Source organism: Pithys albifrons, chromosome 9, assembly GCF_047495875.1.
Source record: "Pithys albifrons albifrons isolate INPA30051 chromosome 9, PitAlb_v1, whole genome shotgun sequence".
Taxonomy (NCBI): Eukaryota; Metazoa; Chordata; class Aves; order Passeriformes; family Thamnophilidae; genus Pithys; species Pithys albifrons.
In genome coordinates, this window is record NC_092466.1 from 21806244 (window position 1) to 21818765 (window position 12522).

At 41.1% G+C, this 12522-nt stretch overlaps 1 protein-coding gene across 6 annotated transcripts in view; it reads right to left on the reverse strand.

Annotated features, from left to right (window-relative positions):
* The window catches only part of PPP3CB (protein phosphatase 3 catalytic subunit beta), a 46364-nt gene extending 34107 nt beyond the window's left edge, over window positions 1–12257 (reverse strand). For 4 of the 6 annotated variants that reach the window (XR_011698557.1, XM_071564051.1, XM_071564049.1 and 1 more), the window contains exons 1-2: window positions 12042–12256; window positions 1353–1553 (exon numbers count right to left, since the gene is read on the reverse strand). Coding sequence is in view for 5 of the 6 variants with exons in the window: in XM_071564051.1 (XP_071420152.1) it covers window positions 1353–1553; window positions 12042–12111 (271 nt within the window). In the remaining variant the exon portion in view is untranslated. Of the gene's footprint in view, window positions 1–1352; window positions 1554–12041 lie in introns of all 6 variants that reach the window. The other 2 variants (XM_071564052.1, XM_071564050.1) reach the window with 1 other exon arrangement.
* Window positions 12258–12522: the final 265 nt, after the last annotated feature.

Below are 12522 nucleotides of genomic sequence, written 5' to 3' on the forward strand. Positions count from 1 at the left end.
CTCGCTTCTGCATGAGGCATTACTGACAACAATTACCAGGAACTCGAGAGAGTATGCCTTTCACTGATGCAAAATGTCACTGATGGACTGACAAACAGCATCTTCTGACTTCTTAGAGTTTATCAGTAAATTTGTTTTAGGGAAAAAAGTTGTTCTAATTTTGGAAAGAAATACTGGACATGGCACACCATACTTCAAAGGTTATTATTCCCTTAAAGCAGACCATTGTCAACACAACCTACAAAATACTAGACTAAAAAGAATGCACCCACTCATATGTCTCTTTTTAAAAATGTCTACTCAAACACTGAAAGAACTTTCCTTCTTTTTCAGTTGTCAATATACCAACTACCTGAATAAACAGAAACATAAAAATTCTAATCAAACTATAGTTTTGAACTTTACCTGGAACTGCAAAAGACTGAGCTCAAATAAACAACTTAGTGGTTTCCACTATTTCAATCATTCATTGTTTAAAAAAACCTCAGTAAGAATAAGGATGTACTGTTTCAATGTTTTCATTTACCTGATACTAACAAATGACAAGCTGATGCCCTAAAAGAAGCTTTCTACACTAATTTTGTATGTGTCCATTTAGAAGAAACCACATTCAGAGTAAAGAAAACGTAATTTGAACACAAAAATTAAACCTACTTTCATTATCATAAATAACAGATATGCAACATAAACTACTTTCTCTGAGTCTAGATTATTTATAAATAAAAATACTAAAGAACACCAATTCCACCTTTCACCAGGTCAAACAGAAATAGGACTAGTCAAACTATGAAAATACTCAAAAAACCCCTGTAAGAGTCAGTTTTGTATCCCAGTGGGTCTGGTCCTAAAGATGTTAGAACAATCCTTAACATTTTCCAGTATTACTACTCTCACAAGAACATGGCTTTCCATGCAATCACCAGTCTCACTCACAGATCAACTATAAAGGTGCATTTTTCACTACGAATCTCAGTTTACAGTATTTGCTTCAAGCCACAGCAATTTGCTTCTTTCACATATTTAGATTTCAGGATTATCCTGAGTTCAGGTAGATGCCTTTATTCCAACTTACAATATTGCAAGAATTAGAAATCCGTAATTCAAAAGCATTTAACAGCTTCATTTTTTCCCAGTTTTAGTACCAATCAGACACTACCTTTCTCAATAGATTCAGTGCCTTCATTTAGCACAACAATGTGCAGACTGTTCAGCAACAGTTGTGCAGTTGTGAAGGAGAATTCAGTAAGACTAACACAGAAATTTTATTTTAGCAATTTTAAGACAAATTCTACTACTAAAATATTTGGCTTTTTTAAAAATTAATTATTTGTGAAATTATCTAGAAATATTACCTGTAATTGGAGCTTCAACTTCTATCATAGTCTTTTCCCTCCGTAATATTGCAGCACCCTCATTGATGATTCTAAGTGCAATTTCTTCATCCACTCGACCCTCTTTTATCAAGTGGTTCTTCAAAATGTCAACCCTTGGCCTTCCATCTGTGTCAAACACTTCTTCAGACGTTAAGCGATGCGTTGGCGGAAAAGGGACAGCTACAGTTTAAAAAGAAGAAACAGCAGTCACGACAATGCTATTTTAAAAACACAGTCCATCTAGGCCTGGATCTATCTTGAAAGAGCTGCCATCCAAAGTAATGAACTTTTCTTTTAATCAACCAATTTTATGACATCCCTAAAATCTGGATAGAATAGTGCTAGCTGTGTACATATTTTCAAAAATAAACATCTATAATTTGCAAGGTTGTAGGAACTACAAGAGTGAGAAGGCAACAGTAATATGAACAAAACTTGAATGAGTCAGAAATGGCTTTGCAAAGGGAAATAATCTCCACTATACTGCCATTCTCTGAAGGACTCATCAAATATTGGTGATGCAGGATATTAATTTAATATCCACTCAGACTTGTAAAAGCATTTAAAAATTATCCCATCACCAATGCTTCAGGGAAAAAACCCACCACAATACCCCAACCAACCAAAACCACCCACCAAAACAAATCCAAAACTAGCAAGAAAAGGATGCAAGACTGAAAGATGAGAATTCAAAGGAGGCAACACGTAGTGGTTGGGGACCAAAGGAGGCTCAGCAACTGCCCACACAGAACATTTGGTGGCCGTGAATTCAAACATTGGTGGTTCAGTTACTGCACAAATGAAAAAGAGGATACTTCAAAACTGCCACCACTCATTGTGTCAGAATATCATCACAGTCATGCAGGACATTACAGGAAATAAAATTCATCTGACCCCATCCCCTCCTCGAGCCAACCACTGTTGAAAGAATGGACTAAACCAGGTGCAAAACCATTCTGTTTCTCTCCATTTAAATATTATACGTTAAAACAGAAAAATTGGAGAAGGACATCTGTCCAAACATACAACTACGTGAAAGGATGTTATAGCCAGGTGGGGATTGGTCTCTTCTCTCAGGCAGACAACAGTAGGACAAGAGGGCAGGGGCTTAAGCTCTGCCAGGGAAGGTTTAGGCTGGATATCAGGAAGTTCTTTACCGAGAGAGTGGTCAGGTATTGGAATGGCCTGCCCAGGGAGGTGGTGGATTCTCTGACCCTGGAGGTTTTTAAGGTGAGACTGGATGTGGCACTGAGTGCCATGATCTGGTGATCACAGTGAGGCTGGATCAAGGGTTGGACTTGATGATCTTGGAGGTCTCTTCCAACCCAACTGATTCTATGATAAGAACTAGTAGTATGAATACACTTGTAGATGGATTATTCATACTTATTTTCTTACTTTCCAAAGTAAAACTTTACATTCCAAAAATCAATGCTTAAATACTAAAACATTCGCTGACTTCATTTAAATTGATTTCTAGATTACCAGTAACACATTGCTGGCCTTCTCTTTTATGGAATAATAAAAATGTATCAATAAAACAACTGATGCATAAATCACACACATATGTTTACTGAAATTAAATTAGACTAGAAAATAAACTTGAAAACTGCCTCCTATTCTCCTTATAGAAGTTTTTAAACAGGAAGAAGCCGAAAAATGCACCTTTACTTTCCATAGCGTAGAACAAATTTGGCACTTTATTTTTGGACATAAAGTATTTTATTAACAAAAGAGAAATGCCATGTGCTTCCTTCAATCTCCTCTAGTACTGATTCAAGTTTCACTCAAAAATGTTAAAATTCTGTGCAGTCCAAATGCCAATAAACTTTTTCAAGAAATCAAAAGACAATCACTTCTGTTCTATGCATAATTGTTTAAAAACCTAAATCTGGCTCTGAAAAAGAAATTAATTGTTCTGACAAAATACATTTAACTAATTTTCAGAAGGACTTAATTATGACCATGCAAGCACTAACTCTAGTATTCATTCACTGTTTGTCTGAACTTGACTTTCCAACTGTCATATTCTCTCAATGCTATTCTTACATTATTTCAAAGTTTATATTAATCTGTGCATAAATTAGTTTGGGCCCTTTCTTCTCCCACTTCTTTTAATACATTATTTTGGCCCACAACTGCCTTCAGCAATGCCAAGTTGAGCTCATCCTTTTATGAGAGACCAGACAATCCACAAAGTAGATTTCTCTCACTTTAATTGCTGCAGAAGCTTAAGAAATCCCACACACCTTCCCAGAACCAAAGGCTCCACCTCCAGGTTCTGTAAGAACTGGGCTTCGTTAGTGCCAGTGTCGTTCCTAGGTAAGACCTGCTGAAGTGAAAGGTGATGTTTTCTTTCTGGAGGCTGTTTTGGATAGAAGCAAGGTGTGACAGAGAATGGCCAGCTGAGGTGGCCACCTGTTCCTCGTTCTCTTCAGTGCCAGTCATTACTGACTTGTGGCTGCCACTGGCAGCAGAATTCAGAAAGGTGGTGTTGACCTCTGCCTTGTGACAGTTCAGACTTTGCAGGAGTTCTAAGTCCACAGTAAATGAATTTTTTTTCTCTTAATGAAGTTTTTGTCTACTTCATGTATTTCAGCTCAGATTAGCACAAAAATGAACTCTATCTATTTTAACAAACTACAGCTTTGAGTTGGTCTGTCAAGCTACATTTTCTGGGAGGACACAAACACAGCTGTTTTAATCCACTGTCAAGATCTGTCCAAATTGTTTGAATTAACATACTTATGAAATGTAAAACTGTTCCCAGAGGTTGGTTGTCCGTAACGCCCAAACCCCGTAACTGTGGCATGAGAAGTAACTAAGTACCTCTAAAGTTATTTTTGCCTCAAGAAAAAATGAAGTCTTAAAACTAGTTCCTCAGACAAAGTCCTTTTCACAAGGACATATTATGCCATTGCTCAAGAAAGATTTTTAAAGAACAATCTTCAGAGGAGGCAGAATTAAACAAGGTTAAAGATTTTATCTGTATCACCAAGTGAATAAAAAGTAACACTACAAAAACTGTTTCTTTCCATTTTATACTTTAATTTTTGTCCCAGCAATTGTTAACAGTATATTAGAATGCATACCTTTGAAAAATAATATAAATATCATCTTTTAATAGGTTAAGGATGATATTTTTGAAGCATGTAGACAATTGCTGCAAACTAATGGGTGTAATTAAACCTTTGATGAAGTAGTCATAGAATGTTATAGCCTAAGGAAAAAGAATTGCAGCATGATGTGTTCCAAGACAGAAATATAATCCATGTTTCAAAGTTTTTGTGCATAACCTACGCTCTTGGGACTGTAACAGAATGGTAATTAAGAGGAATTACCCTAAGGAAATAACATGGTGTTGGACATTGAGGGATTCCCTTCCACCATTCCCAGCAAAGCCAAACAATGGGAAAGTATTTAGAGATCAATCTCTAAAGTAACACTCACTGCAGTACAGAAGAACAGCCACATCCTGTTAGTAAAAGTATAGATGTCAGTAACAAGCATAAGACATCGTGATTTACGGCCATGTACAAAAATTTCTAAAACAATTGCTTACTAGTGAAAATTAACCAATTTCACTTTAAAAATACATATATATGGATGATACAATTTTAACTATATTGATCCAAACATTTAAACATATAAAGTAATTCTGGGGGGGAAAACAGTGGGTAGCTTTTGGAATTGGTTAATACAATATTTTGATGCTTTATCACTACTTGTACATGCATTAACAAGGAGTAAAAAAAAAATCACCTTTCCTTTAGATTGAAGTATTACTAAAAGATATCAAAAGCAAACCCCCTAAACATGTTCTAACACTGACCTTGAAGCCTCTGGGCACATTTATACCTCACAATACAGCACGCTGTGGAGATGCAAAGGCCAGCACCAGTTTGAATGGATAAACTCCCAATACACAGTAAAGAGGTTCAATGTAGAAAAAGTACCTTAGTGTGGCACTTTACCCAGTATAACAATCCCTGCTGAGAGGTGCAATAGGGCAACTAACACAAACAGGCTGCTTGCAGGCCCAAAGCAGATCTCACCTTGCCCAGTAACTGAGCACAACAGCAGCTGCTCATACAGTCTCACACGTAGATACTGTAAATTTAAACTGCGCTGATACACACACAGATTGTAACAACCTCGCTTAAACCCGGCTTGTGTCAGAGACACTGTTGGAACAGGCTCATGAAACAGATGAGATCAAAGCCTCCAGACTAACCTAAGAAAAAGCACCAGGGATCAGCTGTACAAGATAGGTAGTTCCACAAGCAAAGCTGTTTCTGTTCTTAAGACCATAAAACCTAAACAATTCTTTTTCTCTGACAGTGAAAGAAAATGAGCCATTTCCCCTCTATAATCAGGAGCCCATGACACATTTCAAGTGAACTTAATTTTTGGGTGTTAAAGCAAGCTCAATGTCCCAGATTGCATTTTCTGTTTTAAGAAAGTTTTTCATTTCATAGACAAAGTTTCAGCTCACACTACTAAGGTTACTGAACACAGACATTCTCTTTGTAAGGAATTTGTTGCTTTGGTGATAGGTATACATGAAACATTATATATAAAGTTTGTCTCGACCAAGTGATACCACGTATCAATACATCCATGGTGTTCTCCCTGAGAAGAAAGGCCAGCATCCCTCACTTTGTCAGTGGGTTTATTATGACAATGGCAGTGTTGCCCGTGGCTTTCCCGTCAGTCAGGCATGTTTTGTGGGCTTTTGGTTTTAAAAATGTCTATGTCTATGTATTGTCACCCAGGAGAATCACAAAGCCGAACACCTACCAGAGCTTTCAGCCTGTCCCTGGTGTTTTCACACCTCTGCCAACACCTAAAGGAAGGAAAGGTGTAGCCCCCCTGTGAGGACAGAATATCCAATTATCCTTCTGCATTTGGCAGAACAGATTTGAAAACAATAGCATGAAGACATCACAGATGGTCTGTGGACCAGCAACCTTGAAAACATTAGATAAGCACAAATACACAGCAGTGTCTGCTGGAATCAGAAAGCTACAATGAATCAATAGCTGACAAAACCCCACAACTTACCCCATTCATCCCAAACAAGAGAGCACAGATACAGCAAAGTCAGTTGCTTTACAAAAACTATCCCAAGCTTTCTATGAATGCAAGGTCCTTGCTATATTAGCAAGCATTCTAGAAGCAAGATAAAAGACCCTGTAAACCTTGAATCCCTACAATAGCACTGCAGGCACTATTTATTTCATCCTCATTTATCATGTACTTGCAGTCTTATAAATTTCATAGAATTTTAAATCTCAAATGAAGCTATGGATATACCCAGTATGTCAAGGTGCATTCATTCATTCATTCATCTTTTGTACTGTCTGTGTAGTTTTTAAATTAACTTGGTTGATGTTTTTGGAAGTTACTCTCAGAAAAAACATAATTATATGTTTGAAAAGTTTTTAAAAATACTCCTTCCATTAAAACGCTCACAATGTCTTATGGCAAAAGATTACTTGGTGCTTAAATGTGCTTCTGACAATGATGGAGTCACTGGTCTTTCCCTCCCCATACTCTGTTTTCCAAACAGGGTGGTTTAAGGATTTTCTCTAAAGTTTCATCCAGTCCATCATGTTTATGATCACTGATGGAACTGTTTTCCATCATTTTGTCCACATCCTGGATAGATGCTCTCATAGTTTTTGCTTCCACTGCACCACCTTACTGGCATGAATTCCACAGTTTTAATTACACTTACATGAAAAAGTATTTCACCTTTTATGTTTTGTTTGGTACTGCATTTCACAAGATCATGCATGATGGTGCAATCCCATTTTTCTAAACTGATCACCTGCTAATCCCTGAATTCCTATCGGATTGATAGCCACTGCACTAATATTTTCAGAGTATTACCCATGCAGATCCTAGTACTTCTTTCCCAAGTTCACTGCTTTCTATTATGCAAGAATTGTTCTGTCCTTTGTAGAGTCTGCTCTGTCTTTATCTGAAGAGCATCTTCTACCCCAGGCACTCAGACCAACAAGAGCTTCCTGACACATCCCTGGTAGTTTGCTATCTGAACACGTGTCACCAGGTGCCATTCACTCTGTTTTCTAAAGAACTTGTCAACACATTTAAAGAGCACAGATAACAGATGTTAACAACGTCCCTCTACCATAGAAGTTCAATATCTATTAATATCCTTTCTTTCCTAACTAATTTTGATCCTAAAGAGGGTACTTCCTCTTGTGTTTACTTTACAGGCTTCAATAAAGGAACCTGATGAATAGTTTTGCCTGGATCAACAAGCTCAGTAGCTTCAAAATGTTCTAACAATTTCTCTTGATTTCCATCTGTGAGAACTGGACCAACTCCTCTTCAATACTATCTTTCCCCGGGGATACAGTTAGTCCACTCTTCCTTACAAGTGCTATGAATCTGTTTAATTTAAACTTATTGATCTACAGTTCTCCAGTTCAATCTAGAAATTAAAAAAAAACGTGCTGCTGTGGCTCCATCTCTGTGACTCAGAAGATGAGTTATGCCACAGGCTATGGAAAATAAATCCACAATTTTGCAGCCAAAACCCCCAAAGAATTCCTTCAGAGCCATCAGACTAATATCTTCTGATGCTGAGACTTTTTTTAACATTTCTTTTGTTGATCTGTTTTGAAACCATTTTAATTTCAATAGGAGAATTCTTTAGTCCCATTCAGCAACAAGAAGAGGCTCATGTGTGAAAGAGGCCTTAGTTCCTTACATAATAAACACACATCTAAGTAGTTGCCTGATTTTCGTGCTCTGGCCTTACCTTCCCAACCCTCAACTGCCAATTTGTCCTACTGAAATGGAGGCAGGCTTCCATTTTTGAGTGAGTTCTTTTGGGTTGCGTTGCTGTTACTTCAAGTTTTATCCACTCTAATCACCCCCTAAAACAAAAAAAGATCAGTCGAACACTTATTTGTCAGAATTCAGTTCCATTCCATTGCCTTTCCCCCAAAACAAAACTCTGATTTTTAAAAAAAATATGACCTTTTAATACTCTCTTTACGCTGCTGGTTTTCTGGAGATCTTAGAATAATTTCTGGCCAGTAGCAGAAGTGCCTTTTAATATTTTTAAAACAGGCCTCATGCTGCATATCAACTTTTAACCTTCTACCTTTTTTTTTTTTTTAACCAGACTCTGAATTGTAAAGTTATATACTGCAATTTCTTTTTCTCCTTACATGGACATGATTGTTCAAAAGTAGCTATTAGTGCGTTAATTTAGGACCCTGCACAAGGGTTACATCTCTTTGGGTTTCTCTAGAGTTGTCTCAATGAGCTTCCAATTAATATCCAAAATGACAGTTTGCCAATCAGACTGTACCATGACTTTTATCCAAAACAAAGAAATACTGAAGCCTTTCCTTTCCAGAAGAACAGACAAAATCTCCATATTTAGCATGAGGTCAGCATGAGGAGGTCCCATGGATTGTTTCCAAAGCTCAGCAACACCCACACAGTGGGGGAACCCAGCCCTGGGGAGGGCAGAGCGCTGCCAGGTGCAGCTCTGGGGTGCAGTTACCCCCAGGTGGGGCGGGGACGCCCTGCGGGGCCTCACTCGCAGAGAGCCAAGGAAGGCTCGTCCCTGCCGCGGCCAGGACCGCTCTGTCACACTGCCTGAGCCTACAAGCACTTTACCTCCCTGTTAGTGAAAAGCACTTCACTATAGGGTAGTGAATCAGTTGTTTCAGTAGAAAAGCCACATTGACAAATTGAAAGTTTGAAAGCCACATGCACTGTGAAAGGTCAAGTGTGCCGACTGAAGTCACTCAATTGTCATCCAACAAGAAAGGCAAACCCAAACCTAAAGGAACCAGATATAGCACTTAGATATCAACAGCAGTTTAAAGAGAAAAGGTTTTGACAGAACATAATAGAGGAAACTGCTATCTTCCACAAGGCAGTAAAACACTAAGTATCCTTCAAAGACAAAGCAAGTGCCTTAGAAAACAGTGAATCAGGAGGACAGGTACATTTTCTCATCTCTATAAAGAGGGGAGGGGAAAAGCAGTAACAAAAGCCTCCTCACAACACATCTTTTGGGAACCAAATGCCAAAAGATGACTTTAGACATTTCAATTCCATAGCTAACCTTTAATTTATACAAAACACTGTAAGTATAAATTACTTAGGCAATTTAACCAAACCAAGAAAAAAGAAAATTTGAGCTTTTTAAACACTTGAAGAGCCACCAGCGATCTTTGATGATATAATTCAGCCTTGGAAAGGTAGGCCAGACCAACACAGCTAGACTGTACAGACTGCATAGCTAAAGCCATTATTATGTTTATTACATATATGTCTAATATGAATATATTACACCTGATAATGTTGCAGATATTTCTCTACATATAAGTACTTCCCACCAATTGTTAAATATATAGGTCAAAATATGAATGGGGACACATCCAAATCATTATCCTACCTTATTAAAAAAGATTAGTTACTGATGATACAGTAATTTAACCGTTTCCTTTTGGGTGAGCATCTCTTGTCCATTTCTGCTAACAAATTATTAGTGGTAAAGAATTTAATTTCTCATGGCTTCTGAAATTTAATGGATTCTGCTCTTTCTCTGCTTTTCCAGTAATAAAGAGGAAGAAAATAAAGCTTAAATAAAAGCAAAAGGAACAATGGAAATAACAGCAAGCTTTAAGTCCTGAATTCACATTTCCTCCCAAAATGACCCAGTATATGGAGAGCGTGAAAGCTGAAATATGGACCGATACACAGACACACCAGATAATATTACTGTAATTTTCTTTGTGGCTTTTCTCATGAACCTGAGATATTATAAATGCCCTACTCATTGTATGATAGGCAAGAGTATGGGGAACATTTCTCAGTATGCGAGAGGCAACACATCCCTTTGTGAACAGGGATGTGACACAGTTGCCACATTTTAGCACAGTTTCAACAAATGTATTTACATCGCGCAGATACTCCCACTCAGGCCTGGCATAACCGGCAATCCTGCACCTCTGGGGTCACTGTCTAAAAAAAATAATTCCACCTGCACTGCACCTCATGGAGGAGGGGAGGACCAACCACTCTGTCCTTCGTATCAATTACACAGACAGCTTGGCACAGCTACCCAGGCTTCCTCCAGAAGGTAGTGATTCAGCATGATGGATACAGATAGGACAGGTCAATAGAAGGTATAGAAAATGCTATAATAACTCGTTGTAATTATGTTAGATGAAGCCATCAAAACTTGATTACCTTTACAATAGTTCTGCATCCTACACACTGAGGTTCAAGGAAATACTGCAACCTCAGGCAGCACTTCTGTTAGAATGAAGCAAGCCTTAACTACAATTTTCAACAACCAGATGCATAGGTCACATTTATCAAGCTGAATTATTAAGTGATTAGAAATCAGCAGACTTTCCACAGCATTCTAAAGTATCTGATCCCTTACCGTTAATTCTACATTGTTTGGAGAACTTAATTTCTTGACACAAATTGCAGAAAAGGTATAAAAACTGTGATTCTAAACACCACACATTAAAGTAGCACTAACAAGTACAAACTTCCAGTAGACTGGTTTTAACATTTTCTACTTTTACCCTTGCAATTTGTTCAAAAAATCAACAAGTTAAGCAATCCAAAATGAGTAACAATTTATTGCGAGCAAAGCTTTCCAACTTACTGAAAACATGCTGATTTCCAAAACATACTATGGGATTCCAAGGCTTTAATTATGACCAGCTGAAGAAAAATACACCCTTTTCTTTTCTCAAGGACCCCCATTATATAAAAAGTTAAATGAGCAGATCTCCATCACTTCGAACTCTGTCGGACCCTGCTTTCCTAGGAACATCAATCAAAAAAGCAGATTGCTTGTGCACATCCCTGAATTCCACCAGCCCAGGCCTGCCATCACAACTGTCCACACTGCCACTGTCAGACACTGTCCAATGTGAAAACCAGTGCGATCAAAATAAAATTATCTGTAATTTGAGCAAACACAACCCAGGAATTCTCTGAAGCTCTACCTATGCCATGCTCTTAACTGAAGATTAAGGTCTAACAAATATATTCTAGAATGCTTTGGTTGCAAAGGATTATTCTCCTCACCAATACCAAAATGACACACTTGATGGGGTTCAGAGGAAAGAGTGTAATATTTCAAGGCATTCTGGTCGCCACTTTAAAACGTTTTACTTTTTCTTCTTTAAAGGCCCCCCGCGATATTACCGAGGAAAACCGCAAAGAGATAGATCAAGGTGAATTTTCCCCATCAGAACTGGAACCTGAGAACAGCAGCCAACAGGAGGGGCGGCAGCACCTTCCCACTCGCTCTTCCCGGCGCTGTCACAGCTCCTGCGCTCCCGGCTCGGCCCGGCGGAGCGGCCCCGGTGTCCCGGGCCGCCCCCGCACCGGCCCCGGCGGCGCATCCGTGCGGGCCGCGCCAGGCGCGCAGGCCTCGGCCCCGCAGCCGCTCCGGGCCCGCCCGCCCCGCAGCGCCCACCCAGCGCTCCCCCGCCCGTGCGGGCACCCCCCGGCCCCGTCCCGCTGCCGAGCCCACCGCGGCCAGGGCACCCCGGCCTGCACACCGAGGGCAGCGCTCCCCGCGGCGGCCCCGGGCACCCGCGCGGGGGTCGCGGCCCCGTCCCCGCGGGGCAGGGGGACGCTCACCCTTGATGGCGCGCTCGCTGGTGGCGTGGGGCGTGAGCAGCAGCACCTTGCTGCCCTCCTTGGCGGACATCGCTGGGCGCTGCCGGGCTGCCGCTCCGCCGGGGCTGCCGGGCGGGCGGGCGGGCGGGGCGGGGGCGGCTACAGGCGCCGGGCGGCGGCGGCCCCGCGGAACATGGCGGCGGCGCGCGCGGCTCCTGGCGCAGCGCGGGCACGGCCCGCCCCGGGCCCGGCATGCACCGCGCGCCGCCCGCCGGGCCCCGCGGGAGCGCGCGGAACTCCGGCCGGGGCGGGGAGCGGCGGGGGAGCGGCACGGCCCGGCCCGGCCCGGCCCGACACGGTTGGTGCAGGCGGGAGAACCGCACGGAGCGCCCCCGCCCCGGCACGGGAGGGCGGCGGGCCGGGGTGAGGGGGCGGTGCGGCGGCTGGCCCGGCCCCCAGCGACCCCGCGTGGGCCACCTTGGAGAGCTCCCCGGGGCCGGCC